Source organism: Balaenoptera ricei, chromosome 14 (assembly GCF_028023285.1).
Source record: "Balaenoptera ricei isolate mBalRic1 chromosome 14, mBalRic1.hap2, whole genome shotgun sequence".
In the NCBI taxonomy this organism is placed as follows: Eukaryota; Metazoa; Chordata; class Mammalia; order Artiodactyla; family Balaenopteridae; genus Balaenoptera; species Balaenoptera ricei.
Window position 1 is genome coordinate 20,646,469 of NC_082652.1, and position 22,935 is coordinate 20,669,403.

Sequence of the window (22,935 nt, forward strand, 5' to 3'; positions counted from 1 at the left end):
ATACCAGGCCTGAGAGGCTTATCTCCTGGCTGTGGGGACAGTGCTAAACCCAGGCTCTAGGAAGACTATGAGAGGGAAACAACTGTCACTAAGGTAATAGGAGTAACAAGTACTGGAAAAGGCTGAGTATGTGGAAAATCCCACATCCTCATTCCTCACAACCTGCTAGAAGCTCTAGCTCACTACATCTAAAATCAAACTCTGTCTTCCTGTAAATCTGTTTCCCTTCTCGATTTTCTCAGGGACTACCCTTCTCTATCATCCCTGTAATCCATACTGAAATAATCTTTGACTTCTCTTCCAAAGAGCAAGTCAGTCAGTTACCGAGTTTAGATTTCTCCTCTATAGCTATATGCCCACTCCCTCCCTCTCCCCATATTCTCACTAGTCCAGTCCAGCACACAAAGATTTCTGCCAGTCAATTTTGCATTATCAAGGCAATCCCTTTAAATTCCTTATTCCCAGTCTAAAACCTCTAATTATGTCCTTAGTACCCTCTCAAGTAGTCTTGACCCCACCCCTCCTTATAACCTAACCTCCCACCTCCATACATATGTGTACCCACAAACCTGCTCTGATCACACTGGTTGCCTCACTTGCAATGTTCTGCCTCCGTGCTTTCACTCGGGTTATGTGGTTGGGGCCAGGGCTGCCATGGGAGTTCAGGAGAAGGGCTGGGCTATGGGAAGGGAGACACTTAGTGGTGCCCAGCTGGCAGCATGGTTCAGCTCAACTTTCAGCCCAACACTGATACACAGCTGTGCCCTAATTAAAGGAAAGGAACCAGTGAAAACAAGAGCCAACATTCACCAAGTACGTATATGCCAGATACTGTGCTAGTAAGCATTTTACAAGTACCATCTCTCTTAACACTAAGAATCTCCACTCTAGAAGGTAAGTGTTATTACCATCTCCATGTTACATGAGAAAACTGAAGCTTATAGAGATTGAGTAATTTATGCAGGATTCCACAGTTAATTAGAGGTGAGCCTGACATTCAAAGCCTGATGTGCCTGGTCAGAGTTATTTTACTCAACCACCACACTACACCATCTCCCAAAATGGCTAGCCTTGCAGGGAATAATCAGTTAACTTACATCAAGTCCTTCCTTTCTCCAGTATCATCTGGGAAAGACCACCTGAAAGGACCAAACCCCACACTGAGTTGGAAGGGTTTCTCACAACTAACCATCAAGTGAGATGTTGCAGTCACATTTTCACCCATTTCACATACAAGACCAAGCTCCCAAGTACTCCTTCTGCAGCTGCCTCACTACACATACCCATCCTCATTCAGTCCTTCTCAAAACAAATTCTGACAATGACACATGAACTGTACATAGCTGGCTGGCCTACCAGATCCTTTATGCAGCTCAACATACAAGGTGACACCAAGTTAAGCCAAGTGAAGTTCCAATTTGGGTGCCTCCATCTCCCTCCCCTGTATCCTGATCCAGTGGCTGCCAAAGCCAGGAGGGGCTTGGAGTCAGGTGTTTGATCATGGAGAAAGCTGCCATGGTTGGCCCGGCAGATGGTGAAGGGGATGGTGTCACTTCTTCACAATCTGAATGACATCCTCGTCCTCCAACGTATGGTCTTTACCCACTTTTTGAGGATTGTGTTTCACAGAGAGACCCCACACCAGAGCGCTGTATGGAAGGGAAAAAAGAACAGTTAGTGTAAATAATCACCTAGCTTCTATCTACCTAGGTGCCACTTTCTGCTCAGATTTAGCATTCCAGCTCTTAAGAGCCAAAGGCCTGCAATATCCAAGGTCCCCTGTCCCCAGTCAAAGCCCAAAGGCTTTAGCTTCCCAAGCAGTGTAGCACACTGGAGCCTTCACATAAAAAGTGGCAAAGATTTTCGCAAGTTGTGTGGTTCCTCTTGCTCCAAAGCCAACTTATGAAAGTCAAAGAGAAAAAATACAAATGAGAAGTATGACAAGACTAATTTAAAATTAAAAGGAGAAAGCATAGGTTTGTAATAGAGAAAAACCCTGAAATAACTGATTGGAAATTGATTCCTACAAATGCAATGTCAGTTACAGACTGTTAGAGAATACCAGTTTTTATGGGGTCTACTGAAACCATCAGTGGGTACTGATAAGAAATGTAGGACCTCCTTCCTCAGCCAAACTAGGAAAACTCTCCTTCCCTATCAAGCAACCATAACTGATAGGTCTCCTGATTTCTTAGAATATAGGAAGGTAATTTTTATCCATGGGCTTCAATGAGTGAACAAGACACTGAGACCAGCCTCACGGAGACTAAGAACTATGTACCAAGGGGTAGAAAACGTTGGCCATATTATTTTTATATTGTCTTTGCTTTAAAAATCTATATTCCCCCCAAAAGATAATCACTAAACAAGATTTCACTTTTTTAAAAAACAGATAAACAAATAACAAGAACAGATACATCACCATTAGTAAAACAAATATATATAAAATCTTTCAAATGTACTAACAAGCAAGATAAATGCAACGTAACCATTTTACTATCTAAAGTTAGAAAACTAATTTTTAGCAGTCAAATTCAATGCCTGCAATAGAGTCAGTGCCTTGTATTTTGCTGATGGCAAAATGTAAACAGGTTCAGCCCTTTCGGAAAGCAATGCAGCAAAACATAATAAGCCATATAATCATTAATCCTACTTTTGGATTAAAGAAATAAAAAGGGAAAGGTCTGTGCGTTAAGACTAGAAACTTACATAAGTAGCAAAAGATAGGAAAACTATGGTTATAAAAATTATATATATAAATCTTATAACACAGAGGAAACGTTTATATAGTAAATTATCAAAGGATGTGTGCATGTGGTCAAGGACACAAAGGGAATGCAACAGGGACACGTCATAATTAGTAGGCCTAAAGCTGAATTTTTTTTTATTATTAAGACAGTTAAAATGCTATTTGTGCAATAATTTAAAAACAAAAACAGGAAAATAGTGACCAAATAAAATTCTATTTGCTTTCATATGTCTCTTCTCCAAAATATTTTTCTCCCCTTTCATTTAATTCCTTGGTTAAGCTACAATTCAGAGGCTTTGAACAGTGTTCTGTTACTATGGAAGGCAGGAACTATCCAGAAATCTATAAATTTTGAAAAAAGAAAATGTCTAACTTCTCCCAAGATTCTCCTTCACTGATTCAAGTATGTGCCAAAATATAATGATTTGAGGGCAGCAGAAATTAGCACCTGTGTGTGGATACAGTTATTTTTGATAAAAGGAATGTGAAGCTTAATAAAGGACTTCACTCTTTCAGTATTCTTAGGGTCAGAAACAAGTATTAATGTTTTAAAAACTATTTCTGGACTTCCCCTGCAGTCCAGTGGCTAAGACTCCACGCTTCCACTACAGGGGGCATGGGTTCGATCTCTGTCAGGGAACTAAGATCCCTCATGCCATGCAGCCAAAAATAAATAAATAAAATAAAATAAAATAAAATAAAATAAAAACTATTTCTATGCTTTCCTAATTTTCTACAATTATTTTCTATTTTCTCTTGTTTTTAAAACAATTTTTAAAATTTCAGCCTGTAAAGATAAAAAGAATTATTCATAAATACTGTAATTCAGTTAATATTTCTCACAGAATTATAGGTTGCAGGTCTGAACTACTTTTTATATATACTAGAATTAAATAAGTAGATTATAGATAATGACAGCCACGTTTCTCACTGCTGGAGAGAGAAGTTAAAATAAGAAAAAGGAGAAGGCTAAAATGAACCCTGTGGTGTTGAACTGGAATCAGAGGTAACAATAAATAAACTGATGGTTCTTAATATAGATAGATAAGGATGGATGGGTAAATTAAATATAGATACATAAAACAAGAGAGATAAAGAAATACAGATGTACTTGTAAGCACAGGTTAGTATCCTTACATATATTTCCTACCTCTGTCTGCTAAGAGGGCCTACAAGCAACAACAGCCCACTAACAATGAGGATGCCTAGCACACAGATCTCGTAAACCCAGGCTTCTTGGATAAGTGACTGATTTCAGGGCTGGTGTAGGAAAAATCACTATGAATCAGGAATATCTAGTAGTGCCAGAAGGTAAGGAAATGTTTAAAAAAAAAGATGGCTTGGGCTTCCCTGGTGGCGCAGTGGTTGAGAGTCTGCCTGCCAGTGCAGGGGACACGGGTTCGAGCCCTGGTCTGGGAGGATCCCACATGCCGCGGAGCAACTGGGCCCGTGAGCCACAATTACTGAGCCTGCGCATCTGCAGCCTGTGCTTCGCAGCAAGAGAGGTCACGATGATGAGAGGCCCGCGCACCGCGATGAAGAGTGGCCCCTGCTTGCCGCAACTGGGGAAAGCCCTCGCACAGAAACGAAGACCCAACACAGCCATAAATAAAAAAAAAAAAAAAGATGGCAGCCTATCAAAAGAACACAGGAGCCAATCTGAAGGAGCTCCTAACGGCAAAAGCTGGAACAACTTGAGTGACAAAATAATGACAGGATTGGATTATAACACCATTGAATAAATATCCAAGAGCTCATACTAATATAAATAAATTATGAATTAAATTAATAAACAGGGGAGAAGAGCTAGCTGTAACTCACAATAGAATTCCAATAAATAAATGTAAAATGAAAGAGGGAAATAAAGAATCACCATTAAGCAAACAACACAGCAATATATGTGCCGACAAGCTCCACCATAGATGTTAAAATCAGCAGGTAAACATCTGAAGAGAAACAGATCTTCATAGTCTCAAAGTACCTCCCCAAGACATTTATCAAATAAGAGAGAACAGTATCTTTACAGTAGAGAAACCCAGCCAACACCAACATAACCAAGTTATCAAAGTAAATATTACCATCAATAAGATATATCAACATCAGGCTTCCCTGGTGGCGCAGCGGTTAAGAATCTGCCTGCCAATGCAGGCGACAAGGGCTCGAGCCCAGAAAGATCCCACATGCCGCGGAGCAACTAAGCCCATGCTCCACAACTACTGAGCCTGCGCTCTAGAGCCCACGAGCCACAACTACTGAAGCCTGCACGCCTAGAGCCCGTGCTCCACAACGAGAAGCCACCACAATGAGAAGCCCGTGCACTGCAATGAAAAGTAGCCCCCACTCCCCGCAACTAGAGAAAGCCTGCGCGCAGCAACTAAGACCCAACGCAGTCAAAAATAAATAAATAAGTTTTTTAAAAAAAATAAGATACATCAACATCATGAATCCGGTGATATGATGCAAACTGAGGACACATCATCATTTTTGTGGTATTCTTACCAAAAATGCATAATCTCACTTCAATCATGAGAGAACATTAGACAAACCCAAAGTGAGGGACATTCTACAAAATAACTGATCAATACTCTTCAAAAGGGCCAAGATCAAAGACACCGAAAGACTTAAGGAAATATTACTGGGAGACTGGAAGACTAGGGAGAAGTAACAGCTAAAATCCCATGTAGATTCCTGAAACACAAAGAGGATGCTGGTAGCAAAGGTATTAAAATTCAAATAAGGTCTATAGTTTAGTTAATAATATTGGACCAATGCTAACCTCTGTTCTTGATGATTGTATTATGCTTATGTGAGCTGATAATGTTAGGAAAAGTAGGGTGAAGAATATAAGGAAACTCTATTACTATTTTTGCAACTATTCTGTAAGTCTAAAATTAGTTCAAAATAAGATGTTAAAAGAAGTATTTTTCGGGACTTCCCAGGTGGTCTAGTGGTTAAGACTCCGTGTTTCCAATTCAGGGGGCATGGGTTCAATCCCTGGTCAGGGAACTAAGATCCCACATGCCACACATTGTGGGGAAAAAAAAAAAAAAATTCCACCTGTATCAGCAGTGAGGAGTATGAGAAAGATCAGGGGGATTTGGTCATGCAAAAGGTTTAGAGAGGCCCTCAGTACCCAGTGAAGCCCAGTATAATGCTGGCAGGAAGAATTAACATTTTGTGTTTGCCAAGAGGAAGACGAATTAAAAAGAGAAAGTCAGAGCACTTTGTACTGTCAGCCCTCCCAACCTGAAAAGGCTTTTAGGGTTCTTCCTGCTCCAAGCTGGCATGGTTTTAAGAAGACACTGCAAAGTTCTAACCAAGCAAGCATCTCCTGATGCCTAATTTCTATAATACTATCCTAAGAATTATTAGTAGAACCAGTACCTCACAGGGAAAAGAAGGCACCATGGGCCCACGATACTTACTATTTAAATTCTTTGATAAGGTTTTTGTGAATCTTCATGCAGAAATCCTCCACTGTGGTCCTGGAGTAAGGCAGCACCACTGGGGATGTGTAATCTGGCAACTGGCCTTTGGGTTTGGTGTAACTAGAACACAGAGGGAACAGAGGTTGCCTACTTCTTGGAATGTTTCATGTGTGAATGCAAATCAACCCTCCATCACCCCAGAGATCAGACCCAGATAACCTCTATCTTGAGGAAGAAAGTGCCCTCAATATAGCCTCGCAGATGATAGGAATTAACTTATTTATATCTCCAAAAATAGATTATGTTAATGAGCTCCAGAGGGTATCATTTTAGGACAGTCTGATTTAAATCCTACAGTAATATTACCCTATCCACTAAGACTTACATCCTCACTAGTTTCAGATAGTCCCAGATCTTTTCCAACAGGTCATCAAAATTCCAGCGGTGATGCGCAGAGATGGGTACACAGTGAGGCACCTTATAGATGATATCCAATTCCTCAATGGAGATCTGATCAATCTTATTTAACACATAGATACAGGGGATATAGACTCTGTAGAAGAAAAACAGTATGTGAGTCTGGAGCCGTGGACAAGACTTGTCAGTCTGATTATCAGCACCCTCTCACCCAGGACCCCAAATCAGAGACTCTTAAATGGGATCATAAGAAAGTCAGCCAAAAAAAGAAAAAGCTTCCTACCAAAATAAGGCAGAACATCCAAAAAGTGAACTATGGGTTGAGAAGTAACAAAACTCAAGCCGTAGTCCCTAGTCATGCAACTAATTACTGAGAAAGCATCCTGCAGTGGAAAGAACACAAGCTTTGGAGTCACAAAGAATGAATTTATTCCCAGCTCTGTCGCTTTCTAGACATGTGTCCCTGGGCAAGTCTCAGAGTCCAGTTCCCAGAGTTGTTTTATGAACTGTAAGAATGTAAATATATTTCTAATAATATAACTTTTAAAGAATAAAAAAAAATTTTTTAATACAACATCTAGCAATGTCATAAATCAATAGGGCAGCTAAGGTTACTAATAATTAGGCAAGCCACAACTTCTCAGGCTTCAATTACCTCACTTCCAAAACACGTAACTCAAAGCACTAGCTTTTATTTGTTTTCAAAATGCCAGAAATGGACTTCCCTGGTGGCGCAGTGGTTAAGAATCCGTCTGCCAATGCAGGGAACATGGGTTTGAACCCTGGTCCGGGAAGATCCCACATGCCGTGGAGCAACTAAGCCCATGTGCCACAGCTACTGAGCCTGTGCTCTAGAGCCTGCAAGCCACAGCTACTGAGCCTGCGCGCCTAGAGTACATGCTCCACAACAAGAGAAGCCACCGCAATGAGAAGCCCGCGCACTGCAACGAAGAGTAGCCCCCACTTGCCGCAACTAGAGAAAGCCCGCGTGCAGCAACGAAGACCCAATGCAGCAATAAATAAATAAATAAATAAATAAATTTATTTATTTTAAAATGCCAGAAATAATTTTAACAGTAGTTTCAATTATTATTTAATTTCAAATACTAGTAATAGTAATGTCTCATGGAATAGGGTTTCAGCTCTGTTCCCTTAGAGAAAATAGACACAGCCAGTCTGCTCTCAGTTCTGCAGAACAGCCTACAGGATTTCTCAGATGGATTAATTCTGTGAGAGCAGATTGAGAACCTACCCTCTTCGACCATCATATGACACAGAGCTTAGGGGATAGCCTAGTTCACAGCAAGTAACTGAAACAAGCAATTAGATTATCAGGATCAAATTGCAGAGCAAAGAAGGATGTCAGCAATCAAGACCAACCCTTCATTTTACAGCTAAAGAAAGCAAGGCCCACTATTATTTAAGATAACGGCACAACTGGAGTTAGAATCAATGTTTGCCAGATTCATAATCCAATGTTGTTTCTATTACAAGTCTTCAAATTCAAACTCAGGCACATTTAGTCAGTACCTGTTTCCTTCCACCACGTCAATGAGGTCATCTGCTGTGGCATCACTACGCAGAGTCACATCAGCATTATGGATTTTGTATTCAGCCAGAATGCTCTTCACAGTTTCAGCATCCAGTTCACTCTGAGGGCACTGAATGAGCATAGAAGACAATGACTGGTCAGAGAGCAAAAAAAAACCTCCTAAGAGTATCTACTGTACCTGGATAATCCTAGATAAGGTGCAAACTTATTTCTAAAGACCATTATCCTGGATGAGAGTATCTGACTCTTAGTAGGAAATACTCAAAAACTAAAAATCTTTCGTTTGGAGAAAAAAAAAACACTAAAAATCTTCCTTCTTAAAGGAAGGTGCTATGGTATGAATTGTGTCCCCATCCCCACCCAAATTCATATGTTGAAGACCTAACCCCAGTATCTCAGAATGTGACTGGAGATAGGGTCTTTAAAGAGGTAATTAAATTAAAATGAGGCCATATGGGTGGGCCCTAATCCAGTGTGACTCACATCCTTGCAAGAAAAGGAGATTAGGACACAGACACAGAGGGGAAGGTCATATGAAGTAGAGGAGAAGACAGCCATCTACAAGCCAAGGAGAGAGGCCTCAGAAGAAACCAGTCCTGCTCACACCTTGATGTCAGATATCCAGTCTCCAAAATTAAGAGAATTAAATTTCTGTTGTTCAAGCCACCCAGTCTATATAGTACTTTATTATGGCAGCCTTAGCAAAAATACAGAAAGAATGTTCAAACATTATGACAGGATAATAGAAAAGATCTTTTGGGCAGGACAGCTTAAACCTATGCCAGTCAAATAATCTGGACCTCTAGAATGTTAAATGTTGTAGGAAATTCTCAGTCCTCAATTATATGACTTAGAAGCAGCATTTGACAGAATTGATCGTTCTACCAATCTGCAACACTTTCTTTAATTGGCTTCCAGGATTCCAAACTCTTCCAGTTTTCCTTCTTCTTTGTCTGAGATGTCTTATTTGCTGATTCTTCCCATCTCCCAGCATCTAATCATTGTGGGGGATGGAGGGAGGTGTCACAAAGCTCAATCTTTGAACCTCTTTTCTATTTATACTTGCTTCCTCAGCTAAGTTATGTCAGCTAAGCTCATGGCTTTAAAATTGATAACCACTAAATGTACAGCTCCAACACAGATCATTCCTCACATGCCTATTTGACAGTAACACTTGGAGGTCTAATTTGAGTGTTACTGGCATCTCAAACTGAACATCTGATCTTCCCCTCCTCTCCAAACCTATTCTACACAAAGTCCTATTTTAGTCATGAGAGTCCATTTTTCTAGCTCAGGACAAAAACTCACCATCACCTCCTTCTCTGACAACCCATATCCAGTCCAGCTGTAATTCCTACCAACTATTTCCAAAATCTTTCCACAATCAACCACTCCACATCTCCTCCAATGTTACAACTCTGGTCTAAGAAGCCATCACTTCTTGACTAGATTATTGCAATAACCTCTTAAATGGGTTCTGTGCTTCTGTACTTAACCCATTTCAGTCTGTTCTCAACAAACAGTGAGATTGATTCCATTAAAACCTGAATCAATTTTACTCCACAGACTGGAACCCAACCAAAAGTTACCCATCTCCTGCAAAATAAAAGCATGTTTGGCCCTATGCTATGACTTTGTTTCTTACCACTCTCCTGCCTGCTCACTCTGCTGTTCCTCAAACGTGCAAAGGAACCCTCTACCTCAGGGCCTTGCACTTGGATGTTCCCTCTACATGAAACGCTCTTCCTCAAGATATTCATTTGGTTCACTCCTTCATGTCACCCCAGTGAAGATTTCTCTGATCAACCTACTTAAAACTGCAACCCTCCCACCAACACTCTCCATCCTCTTTCCCTAGTTTACTTCTGTCCTTAGTTTATCATTATCTAATATACTATAATCACTCATTAATTCTGTTTGCTACTTTCCCCATTAGAATATAAGGGCAGGAATTTTTGTCTATTTTGTTCCCTCTTCCATTCCCCCTGAAAGCCTAAAACAATGTGTGGCCCATGGTAGGTGAGGTGCTCTATAAATCTGTGTTGAATGAATGAAAATAGATGATATCTGCAGCCATCTACTTCATGCAAACATAATATTGGTCTTTAGTCCCATACCACCCCAAATAACCCAAAGGAAGAAATAAAGTCACAAAGGTAAGTCAGTCTGAGACCGACTCTTGTCCTACTCTCTCAGTCATTACGACATCATTGGTTACCTCAATTAGTGCTGGGAGAAGCCAGGCAATTTCCAAATGTCAATGTCCATGTACCACAATCCACTCTCCACCCCAGTCCCTTCAGCAACCTGCCCCATATCACCTTTTCCACTTACAGTGGCCGTGAGATTAATGCCTCCTTTATCCTTCTTCTTAAAGCCAATGTTGGGGGGTTTGCTGTTCAAGCGAATGCCAAAGCCTTCCAGCTCATTTTCTATTATCTTCTTATGTCCCAAGGGTTTCAGGACATCCAGAACAATCAAGATCAAGTTACACGTTCTGGCCACTGAAAGATTGAAAATAAAATTTTTTTCAAAGCTCATTAAAGACTTAACATAATTCAAATACTCCAAAAGGGGGAGGGGGTGGTATAGAGTTCCTACACTTAAGAGACAAAGGATTTTTTTTTTAATAAATACACAGACACACATGAAGTTCTTAAGCTTTCCAAAGATTTATGCCAGAAGTCAATCTGCAATGTATTCTTTGTTTTCTATTAGTGTATCTAGAGGATGTGTCAACTTCTAGATACACTAGTAGAAAAATAATTTGGAATGAAGATACAAACCAGGCAATAACCTGAATCCCTGAAAAAGTTCAGAAAGATTTAAAACAGTAAGAATTCTAAAAGAATAAGATTATCCAGTTAGCATATTTTTTGTCGACTTTTTTGAGATATAATTTATAAAAAATAAATAGTGTTAAGCACATGGTTTGATGACAAATGTATATACCTGTATAACCACCACAGCAACTGAGATTCAGAGTATCTCCATCACCTCCAAAAGTTCCCTTATACCCCTTTGCAATCAATCTTCCCCTCAATTCCCAGTCAACCACTAATCTGCTTTCCTTCTTTTTTTTTTTTTTTTAATTTATTTATTTATTTTTGGCTGTGTTGGGTCTTCGTTGCTGCTGTGCACGGGCTTTCTCTTGTTGCGGTACGCGGGCTTCTCATTGCGGTGTCTTCTCTTGTTGCAGAGCACAGGCTCTAGGCGCGTGGGCTTCAGTAGCTGCAGCATGCGGGCTCAGTAGTTGTGGCTCATGGGCTCTAGAGCACAGGCTCAGTAGTTGTGGCGCACGGCTTAGTTGCTCCGCGGCATGTGGGATCTTCCCAGAGCAGGGCTCGAACCCGTGTCCCCTGCATTGGCAGGCAGATTCTGAACCACTGCGCCACCAGGGAAGTCCACTGATCTGCTTTTCTGTCACCATAGATTAAGTTGCATGTTTTAGAATTTCATATAAATTGAATTATACAAAATCTAGTCTTTTGTGCCTGGCTCTTTTAATTTAGCATAATGTTTCTGATAGTCATCCATGAATGACTTCAAACCTATAATTCCATAAATAGCTAAATTAATAATATAAGGGTAGAATAAAAATATTTTCAAAGATGAAAAGAAAAACCAGAACAATGTACCTATCATTCACTCTTTTTCAGTAAGTTTCTAAAGAATGTGCTTCAGCAGAACATGAAAATAACCCAAAAAAGGTAAGACGCTGACTCTAAGAAATAGGGGATCCCACACAAGAACAGAAAAGAAAATCTCAGGACGACAGCCATGCCAAAAGCCTAGAGCTGCATTATCCAATACAGCATCCACTAGCCACCTGGGGCTATTCAAATTTAATTAAAATTCAATAAAATTTAAAATTCAGTTACTCAATTGCACCAGGCACACTTTAAGTGCTCAACAGCCACACATGCCTACAACTACCATATTGGACAGCACAAATTCAAAACATTTCCATTACTGTAGAACATTTCCATTACTGGACAGTGTTGGTCTAGAAAGCAACCCATCCAGATTGAAGCATAAAGACAAAGGGTAAAGGAAGGTAGTGTCAGGGTTGAGGGGAGATAATGAAATCAGTAAGACTGTATTTGGAACTGTATTCAAGTATCTAGAAAACTATTGATTAATAGGCATTTGATCTATTGGAACATTTGAAAAATATTAACAAACAGAAAAGTAAACAAAATAAAACAAGAACCAATTATTAACTCCATGAAAAACAAACTTCAAAAACAGATATCAACAGAAAAGAAACCAAGTCATAACACACTACTTATCTCAGCACAACAAAAGTCAGACAGTCATTACATAATAATATATACCATGACTAATGAGTTAACTAAAAATTATGATACAACTTCTTTGAAAGAATAGGAAAAGAGACATGGAGTATGAGAGAGCTAATTTCCTACCATAACATGAAACCAATAGATGGTATCTAAAATTAATTAATCATGAAACAGCAATATAAGCATAACATTTTAAAATATGAAATAGAAGAAACAGTTGAAGACTTGACAGTACCTGCCAATGGGGAATGACAGTAAAGGTGAAAAAAGGTGGGGTAGCAGATTATGGCAATTTATGATTAGCCTTTTTTTTTTTTTTTTTTCCGGCCGTGCCTTGCAGCCTGTGGGATTTTAGTTCCCCGACCAGGGATTGAACCCGGGCCCTCGGCAGTGAGAGTGCAGAGTCCTAACCACTGGACTGCCAGGGAATTCCCCTATGATTATCCTTTTATAGTATTTTACTTTAAATAAAAAGGAAAGAAGAAGAAAAGGCATAGGTGGGAGTCAGGAAACCTGAGTTCTAGCTCTGAATCTGCCACAACAGTGCAACACTGCACCAACGCACTTCACTTCTCCTGTCCTTAGTGTTTCTCTGCAAATGGGGATCTGGACTGTTACTCTCTGAGGTCCCTTCAAGTTCCGACATTCTACTCCAGGGAGAAGTCAGGTAAAACTATGCCCTTCATTGTGGTACCAACTCCAAGCCCAACAGTCCCATCTAAAGGAACAGTACCCAGTAAAGGGATGATATCCCAGGATGGTGGCCCTGGAACACTCACCTGCAATGACTTGACGGCCTCTACCTTTCCCATCCTTGGCACCCTCAATGATACCTGGGAGATCCAGAAGCTGGAAGATTAAGGAGAGAAAAGGAAAAATTGATTATAAATCTGAACAGATCAAACAGAATGATTTATTTCTCAAGTATTCAAAATTTAGGAGATCCAAATCCAATCTTCCTTATAAGTGAATGTGTAAATCTTACTTTTACTAAGCATCTACTAAATGTCAGCTGCAAGGTTCTTACATACTTTATCTAGTTCAAAATGCCTAGTAAGTCTGTGAGTAAGGATACTGGTTGAGATTCATAGAGGTTAAGTGGTTTGCCCAAAGTCACAGTCTTAATAAACAAGATTATAATCCACATTTTGGGGGCCTGAATCCATTATTCTACATTAATATTTTTCAATATTCCCCCACTTTTCAGAAGGTTGATCCTCCATACAAATTCCTTACTATAGATAATAACTGGATCATGACATTCACAAGCAATAAATCCTGAGACCTTTGTGAATCCTCCAGTTCACAAAAATTTCTGCAGCCATCCTTAATCAGGCAAGCACATAATAATCACCTATAAAACAATTAAAAATGCAGATATCTGAGCTTCATCCATGTATATTCTGATTTGGAAGGGTCAAAGTAGGATTCAGATATTGATCTGTATTTCAAAAGGCTCCATGGGTGACTCTGATAGGTGTCCCCAGTTGAAAATGACCACTCAATTGCCCAGGAAATGCAATAAAGTATAACTTCACAGAAGTCACAGTGTACGTACTTAATGATGAGAACATCAAAACCAAATCCATAGCACACATGATTCAAATTCACAAACTATAGTTATAAGCCCTTGAGAGTCTGTTAAGAGCATATGTAAAATCTGAAAATACCAAGGGCCATACTATTGTATGGCCAATACTGAATTATCCACATGAAGAGACAGGTATATAGTTGCAGCTTATCAAAACATCATCTAAAACTAGCCTTTGCTGGGGAATTCCCTGGCGGTTCAGTGGTTAAGACTCCGTGCTTTCACTGCCGAGGGCCCGGGTTCGATCCCAGGTCTGGGAACTAAGATCCCACAAGCCTTGCGGCAAGGCCAAAAAACAGCAACAACAACAATAACTAGCCTTTGCTATAAGCATATCTGATATTACAGAAATAAACTTCACATTAAATAAACCACAAGGAAAAAGAACGAACTCAGGAGGTGCTTAGAGAGTTCAACTTTTCCATTCAAGAATCTGCTCAAAGGCCGCGATAGTGAGAGGCCCGCGCACCTCGATGAAGAGTGGCCCCCGCTCGCCCCAACTACAGAAGGCCCTCGCGCATAGACGAAGACCCCACACAGACATAAATAAATAAATAAATAAACCCAAAAAAAAGTTAAAAAAAAAGAACCTGCTCAAAATGTCCTTCCTATTCCTCACTACATAATAAATAACATTACCTCCTCTAAAACTGATACATCAGTTAAATTGAGCTACTCTTTCTCTTTCAAAAAACGTAATTTGTGTTCAATACACCTGCCTTGACTTGGAAACTTTAGTTACACTGATTTAAAAGGCTACGTGGGGGCTAATGAGCACACCAGATCTTGATTTCTAAACATCTGTCTCCAATAAAAGGAACGAGCGCTCTTTCAGAAGTGACTGAGTCCAGGGCTGGGGCAGGGAAAATATAAGATTAGCCTGGAACATCATGTGGTACCAAAAAATAAGGAATTACACACAAAAAGATGGGGGTCTCTGGAAAGAACAAAGGAGCCAACCTGAAGGAGTTCCTAATAGTCATACCTGGAACAATTTGAGTAATAAAATGATGGTAGTACTGGATTATAATCCATAAAATAAGATAAATATCCATGAGCCCACAATGACACAAATTCAATAAATAAATGGGAGAGAAGGAACAGCTCCTCCATATAATAGAATTCCAATTAACAAATGTAGTAGGAAAGAGAAAAATAGAGAATCACCATTAAGCAAGAAGCACAGTAATAACTTGCAGATGAGATCCAGACGAATGCTAAAATGAGTGGGCAAGTTTGTGAAACAGGATTTGTATCTTCTCAAAGTATCTCCCCCAAGATATTTATTAACTACAAAAAGAAAGATAATAGCTTTACAGTAGAGAAACCCCACAGACACCACTTTAACCAACTGATGGGAGTAAACATTACCAATAATATATACTAACATCATGAATCCCTAAGATGCACTGAGAAGGACATACCACCATTTCTGTAGTATGCTTGCCAAAAAAATATAATACCTCAGGATAATCATGAGAAAACATCAGAGAAATCCAAATTGAGGAACAGTCTACAAAATAACTAATCAGCACTCTTTTAAGAGTGTCAGGATAGGGCTTCCCTGGTGGCACAGTGGTTAAGAATCTGTCTGCCAATGCAGGGACACAGGTTCGAGCCCTGGACCGGGAAGATCCCACATGCCGCGGAGCAGCTAAGCCCGTGCGCCACGACTACTGAGCCTGCGCTCTAGAGCCCGCGTGCCTAGAGCCTGTGCTCTGCAACAAGAGAAGCCACCGCAATAAGCCCACGCACCACAACGGGGAGTAGCCCCTGCTCACCACAACTAGAGAAAGCCCACGCACAGCGGCGAAGACCCAACACAGCCATAAATAAATAAATAAATAAAAAAGAGTGTCAGGATCATGAAGGACAGGACTGAGGAACTACTACAGATGGCAGGAGAATAGGAGAAAGAAACGAACCTAACATGGGATGATCGCAAATAGAATCTTGAAAAAGAACATTGGTGGGGAAACTGGTAAAAATTCAAACAAGTTCTATAGTTTAGTGACTAGTACTGCACCAGAGTTAATCTATTACTGATAATTATTCTACGTTTATGTAAGGTGCTAACATTAGGGGAAGCAGGGTGATATAAGAGAACCTCAAAATAATTATGCTAAGTGAAAGAAGCCAGCCAAAAAAAAGAGAGTACATTTATATTTACACATGGTCTTTATATAAAACTCTTAACATGTAAACTACAGGATGAAAGGGGCATAAGGAAACTTTGGGGATGATATGCTCACAATCTTGATTGTGGTGATATTTTCACCAGTGTATAGATATGTCAAAACTTATCAAATTGTATACTTCCTGTGCAGTTTATTGTATGTAAATTACATTTCAATAAAGATGTCTGAAAAAACAAAAAGTCTCTCATCAGTTGTTCCTAAGAAATTAAGTCTAAAGTGTATTTCTTCAGCCCTCCCAAAGACTCTGTAATCTACTTCCATCACTTTGTAAATCCCTGTCTGCTTAAAAAAAAAAAAAAAAGTATTCCATCAGCAAAAGGCTTTATACTGAGACAAGAGAGCAAGAGCTTTCTAACCATGGCAGCTGAACATGGTGGAGAAATTTATTGAAGCCCCTACAAATGTAAAAGCAAGTTAACTTTAGCTTTTCTTGAGAGGGAAATATTTAAAATTACATTAAACTATTTAAATATTTAAAATTACATTGAACTATTTGAATGTGGCAACTAAATTTCAGCCAATAAAAACAGTCTATGCTTTACATTTCTGAATTTCAGATTACAACCAAGAGATGAGAAAATAAAAAATATTTCTTCAAATCATGTAACTGTAGGATTTTAAGAATTGTATGTTAACCTACTTCAAACTCAAACGCCTTCAGAGATTAAAGCAGGTACATGTACAAGTCTATATATATACACATATATATATATATATATATATATATATATATACACACACACACATATATATGTATACACATATATATGTATACATATGTACATCCCTGGTTAAGTGGTGGTTCAGCCATTACTCGAACACCTCCAGACATAGTAATTAATTACTTCAAGAGGTACCATTCCATTTTTAGGCACCTTTATTGTTAAAAAGATCTTCTTTCCAAACAACAACAACAAAAAAAACAGAACTCTACCTCTTTATAATTCTTATTAAGCAGTTCTAATTTTGTACACCATTTCCCACCAAGTCACAGATAATGAGTCCTCTGCCACAAAACAGCCTTTTAAAAAAACATTTGAGGGCATTTTAATCCAGTTAAACACACCTACTAGTATGCTTACTTAACTTGGTTTCTGGAGAAAGTCAGAAGGAAAAACAGAGGCAGAGGGCACAGACGGAAAAGAAAGTACCATGGAAAAAAGGAAGAAAAAAACCTGAAAAGGTCAAGAGACTGAAATAAATGAAGGTTTTGAGGAAAAGACAAGGAAAGAGAGAGGTTAAGTGGCTATTTATTCTGATATACCCAGAAGCCCTGAGAGAGGTGCCATAACATCTCATCAGGAAAGAGGTTACTCTCTGAGCTGCCAAAGACTCTGAAACCAGATGAAATTAAGCAATGGTCCAGATATGCCCAAGTGTCCTCATTCTTGTTACTATATACATTTGCACATGGAGTCCTAGAAAGGTACATGTCCTAACAGTATCTGCATGGGTACCTAACCAGAAAGAAAAAAAGCCACTGAAAATACCACCAGGACACTGGTCCTTCCCTACTTCAGATTCTATAATAAAGAAGCATGAATGTACTTCACAACTCACTGTGTAGCTCAGCAAGAGGGAAAACAAATGCCTACACCAAGAGTTTCCAAACGATGTGCCAAGGCACTCGGGGCGTTCTAAATTTTCAAGAGAAACAGCAGTTCTTAATATCTGTCAGGCACTAAGGGAACTACTAAATCCAAGAAGCTCACAATTTCACCGTTAGATCCTACTACACTGCTTTCAATCACATCAGATCCGAATCTTTGGGAAGTTGGATTTTTCAGCGATTACTATGGTAAAAAATAAGCACCACACAAAAATCAGTGTGGAAAAGGAAACAAATGTGGCAGTATCCAATCTGATGCCAAAATTTGAGAAGTTACATGGTATCCAACAGTGCCCATATCCCATTAGTAAATAACTGTAGCTGTAAGGACATAAATAATTGTTTGGATCTAACTATTTAACAAACAGAACCATTAGGTTATTTCTTTTGGCCTGGAGCACCATAAAAAATTACTGGGACCAGAAAAGCTGTCAGGAAATAATTGCTGAGACACTAAGGGTGCTGTGAACCTAGAAATTTTGGGAACCTCTAGTCTAGATTCAAATGCCATGAAATTCAGAACCTTACCTTCTTAGCTGTGGACCAAAACAGAATGTGTTCCATTATATTTTACACATACCTTCTTTCATACCCAAGCGGACTCCTCATTTGGGAGCCCTAAATCTATCATCTATCTGAGAACTTCTGAAGACGACAACTTCATTAAGCCTCACAGATAAGAATTATTTTCTAAAAAGGGTCTGATCATGGTATTTATTAAAGTTTCTGATGGCTCCTAGCTATGTACAAGATAAAATTCAACTTCCTAAGCAGGCACATAAGATCCTTCATAATTCAGCTCCAACCTACCTTTCCAGATTCAGTTTCTACCACTCCCTGTCCCACAGCTAAGCTCACACCACAGCAGGCTGTTCACGGTTACGGCTGCTTAAAACTGTCCTTTACATTCTCCGGCTGGTGAAATTCTATTTGAACTTCAAAACCCACCCCATTGTCACTTTCTACATGAAGCTTTTTCTGTCTTACCAGACCTTCCCCCACCTCCATCCTCAGGTGGAAAAAGGAGTCCTTCCTTTCTCTGTGTTTTCACAAACGATATCCCACTGTATTATTGTTTTTATGTACTGCTCTATCTCCCCTACTAGACACTGAGGGCCTGGTAGATCAAAGATCAGGCCTGGCGTTTGGAGAGCTCCAAATAAGTGTTTTTTAAATGAAAGAAAGAATTGATTTCTTCCCTTCCTTGGCCTGCAGGCCTGACTCACCTGGATCTTGGCACCTTTGTATCTGATGACACCAGGTACAGTGGTCAGAGTAGTGAACTCATAGGCTGCCACCTCGGAATATACCCCTGCCAGGTTACTGAGCAGTGTTGACTTCCCCACAGATGGAAAACCCACAAACCCAATTCGAGCATCACCTGTCTTGGCAACGTCAAATCCTAAAACATCAACAAATATAAAAAAGAGGAGGAAAGTTATCCTTGGGAGTGCTGAGACTCATGTAATTCCTTTTACATTCTGGTTGCCTATCCCTCTAGAACCTATTTCTCCAACTTTTTACAGTTTATCTCTAGGGTAGAGCTTAAGCACACAAAATTCCCCCATAGCAATTCACAATATTTAATGGAGTGTTTGATGTAAAAACTTTACACCTCTACATGTTATATAACTTTTTAGTACCCACAGTATTTAGGGCCCAAATATTATATAACCACTGATCTAAAAAATCGGTTTCTTTTTTTTTCTTACAAACTCTGGGGACTGTGTCACTGACAGAGTTTTCTTTTCTTACAATGGGTTGCAAACAAATTCAAAGCCAAATTTGTGGCCCTTCTCTAAGAAATGTACAGACCTTATGACATTACTTTTCATCCTAACTTTATCTCTCGGCTTCAACTTATTCTTTCTACCTTCATTTCCCTTTGTATCAATTTCCTTTATCTTGTTGACTATTTATTTACATATTTCAGTGAGCCAACGTAAATCTATTTTGGATCAGTACAGGATATACATAAATAAAACCCTAGTTCACTTAGAGAATATTCATTCGCCTTTGAAATCAGTAAAATTGAGAATTCCCTGGTGGTCCAGTGGTTAGGACTCAGTGCTTTCGCTGCCAGGGCCCAGGTTCGATCCCTGCTCAGGGAACTAAGATCCCACAAGCCGCGTGGCATGGCCAAAAAAAAAAAAGAAAAAGAAAGAAATCAGCAGAATACAATAAAATAAATATAATTCAAGAATTTAGGCTTAGGAAACACAAATCAACTTTGATATAAAATTTTAAATTAGTTTTAAACCATATGCCTTTATTACTTTAATAAAAATTACACCAAAAAAAGAAAGTCGAAGCAAAACACAAACCTTCTCCTGGTCCACCACCACCACCACCTTTTGGAGTAATGAGCTCCCTGCGAAGCTTAGCAAGGCGAGCCTTAAGCAGCCCTAGATGGTGTGCTGTGGCCTTGTTCTTTTGCGTCCGAGCCATCTATAAGGGAGGAATCACAGCCATAAATCAGAAGCAGTTCCTACAAGTTAAAACATCCAGAATGAATGCTCCCCCAGCTCTGAGAGAATGATGTTTTTTATCTAGGTCCTACTAACTTCAATACACCCATTTTAAGTCAGACTTAAAAGAGTAAAAATCCATTCTCTCCATCACCCAGACCATTCCCCGCATTACAGAGCAAACAGCTGAGGCCCAAACAGAAGAAACATGACCAAGGTCATTACAATCAGCATTCACAGATTAGACTAAAACTCAGTTGCTGATTCCTTTTCAACTGCTTGTACCTGGTGTGCCCCAACCGATTTTAAAGAGCTCTGAGCACTTCAGACCATACAATCACACAACAATCCAGGTGGAATCAACAGCCACCGCAGATGACAATTTACGTCCAGATCATATTCCCGGGAGCAATACTCTGGGAAAGGGGGTCATCAAAGTAGAGACTGGGGAAGGGGAGGGCGGTTCGAGGGACGATAAGGAAAGATACTGAAGTACGCGAGCAGGTCAGGGCAGAAGTGGGGGGACAGGATTCAGTGTTGCTCACATAAAAAGAGAAAACTGAGAGAAACAATGTTCAGACAGGAGCAGAACGCTGGAAAGGGGCACTGACTAAGGCGCACATATGTAGAACGCGGGCCCGGGCTGAGGGGAGTCGGGGAACGCGGGCCCGGTCCTGAGGAGGCTGAGGGAAGTTCAGGCAGGAGAGACGCCGCCGAAGAGGAACGCTCGGACGGAGTATTCGAGCGCCCATTACCTCGGCTTCGATCTCCGCGATCTTAGCTAAAGTGCTGCTCATGGTGGTGAGTCGCGGGGGGCGCAGTGGCCTCCACACGGACAGTCTCCCTTCGCACACCCGCCAGCAGACCTTCAACAGCCACCAGACGCTACAGCAGTGCGCAAGCGCGGTACTTCCTATTTCTCGCGAGAGTTCCGCGCGAGGCTTACTGAGAGATATACAGCGTGAAGTGGTCTCCTCCTCCTCAGCCAACCGCGCCCCGTCCCGCGAGCCAACGCAGTGTCATAGAGCCCGCGGGAGTGGGGGCCAGAGAGGCCGCCCCGGTCCTTACCACCCAGAGCGCGCCGAGGGTCGCGCGCTGTTCGGCCCCGCCCGGCCGGACTTGCGCCCCGCGTCCTGCTCCGTGCCCAGCCCCCGGCGCGTAGTGTGTGATGAGCGACTCTTCGCTGCAGGCCTGCAGCTCTCTGGCCCTCTTCCTGAAAAGCGCACTCGCGGCGTCCACCCGTCTTCTTCGCCGGCACCGACGGGTCCTGGGGCCCCTTTCACTGCTGGGAAGACACGGCGGGGGACTCCTCGGCCTCCTGGGTCGATGTAGAGACCGATCTTCAGCCTGTCTTCTTGGGAAAAGAAAATGCCCCCTTTCCATCACTCAAAACTATTTTTAGGTGTTTGTCTTGTTTACCCCCAACCCCGAGTAGAGTGCGCGGCACATAGTGAGCCCACAATAAATGCATGATTGACTGGATAATTCCCAGAGAACTGGTCCTTGAAATACTGAAAAATTCGAAACTATGTGAAGGATAAATAAATAGTGGTACCTCTGTGCTGTGAAATACTATTTCAGCCGTTAAAAAATAGATCTGTGTGGTCTGACTGGAAGGATGTCCAGGACATATTGTTTAAAAAAAAAAATGGTAGAACTGCACTAGGTTGTGATCCCATTTATGTTAGTTTTAAAATTAGATGTTAATTTATATAGGTGTACATGTCGGAAAGCGCATTGTTAAATGGTCTGAATAAAAGGATACAGTCTCAAACTGTTGACAGTGGGATAGGATGCAAGGAAAGGCAGAGAAAGCCTTTCACTTGTTATTCCACATATTACTGTGTCGTTCAATTTTTTTTAAAGATTAACATATCCATGTATTATTTGTGTAATAATTATAATAGAATTTAAAATTTCAAAAGACTCCTCTTCCCCAAGTGTCTTGTGAAGAGGATGCCAGGACGCTCAGGAGCTGTGTGCTGATTTTGAAAGCTGCTTCCTGTAGGATCAATGAATTCTTGTTGATAGATTGATTGATCCATCGGGAGTCCGCAGGCCAGGCTTAACCTGCAGGGCTGGGCCCCACTCAGCCCTGGGAGGGAAGTTTATTTATCTAAATTTGTAAGTAAGACCAATTCCAACTTGCCAGAGACACAAAAGGAGGTTATATCCGGCACAAGGGAGGGAATGGGAAAAGTCAAGCTTTTACAGAAGGTCCCGAAGGGCTCAGGAGTTTCTTTCTTTTCTTTAACCTCAGTCTTTTCATAAATAAATTAAGGAGTGATGAGGTAATTAGATCCCACACTGTCAGTAATGGAGGAGGGAAGGAGAGGAGAGGAAGTCCAGCTGGAATGGGATATGATCAAAGATCAGTCTTAAAAGACAGATAAAATCAAATCAGCAGGACTTTGCTAACTTAGAGTATTTAGGAATTAATTGGCTGACAATATCAAGGGTATGATGCTCTGTGAGTAGGTTCTACTTAGCAAATCTGTCACAGGAAGCCTGCGGCTAAGTTAACCACTTCATTGCTCAAAGACACCCCAGGACCCACCTTAGGGGCCCAAAACTGTCAGGATTGTGCCAAAGGGTAATATTGACCTCCCCCAGGGCCCT

At 40.5% G+C, this 22,935-nt stretch overlaps 1 protein-coding gene across 1 annotated transcript; it reads right to left on the reverse strand.

Annotated features, from left to right (window-relative positions):
* Positions 1 to 1,334: 1,334 nt before the first annotated feature.
* Positions 1,335 to 21,218, reverse strand: DRG1 (developmentally regulated GTP binding protein 1). Its single transcript, XM_059895254.1, has 9 exons — positions 21,072 to 21,218; positions 20,173 to 20,296; positions 19,075 to 19,250; positions 13,230 to 13,299; positions 10,481 to 10,650; positions 8,125 to 8,255; positions 6,563 to 6,730; positions 6,175 to 6,297; positions 1,335 to 1,649 (listed from the first exon to the last, which is right to left on the reverse strand). The coding sequence occupies exons 1-9, from the start codon at positions 21,111 to 21,113 to the stop codon at positions 1,550 to 1,552; spliced, it is 1,104 nt and encodes a 367-aa protein (XP_059751237.1). The 5' UTR covers positions 21,114 to 21,218; the 3' UTR covers positions 1,335 to 1,549.
* Between the last annotated feature and the right edge of the window lie 1,717 nt (positions 21,219 to 22,935).

Bases quoted from the DNA above. Each gene is read 5' to 3' on its own strand.
- DRG1 (XM_059895254.1), bottom strand. From the start codon at position 21,113: ATGAGCAGCACTTTAGCTAAGATCGCGGAGATCGAAGCCGAG. The intron at 8,256-10,480 runs GTAAGTGGAAAA...ATGCTCATTCAG, and splicing joins GCATTAATCTCACGGCCACT to TGCCCTCAGAGTGAACTGGA. The intron at 6,731-8,124 runs GTACTGACTAAA...TTTCTTCTACAG, and splicing joins GACGTGGTGGAAGGAAACAG to AGTCTATATCCCCTGTATCT.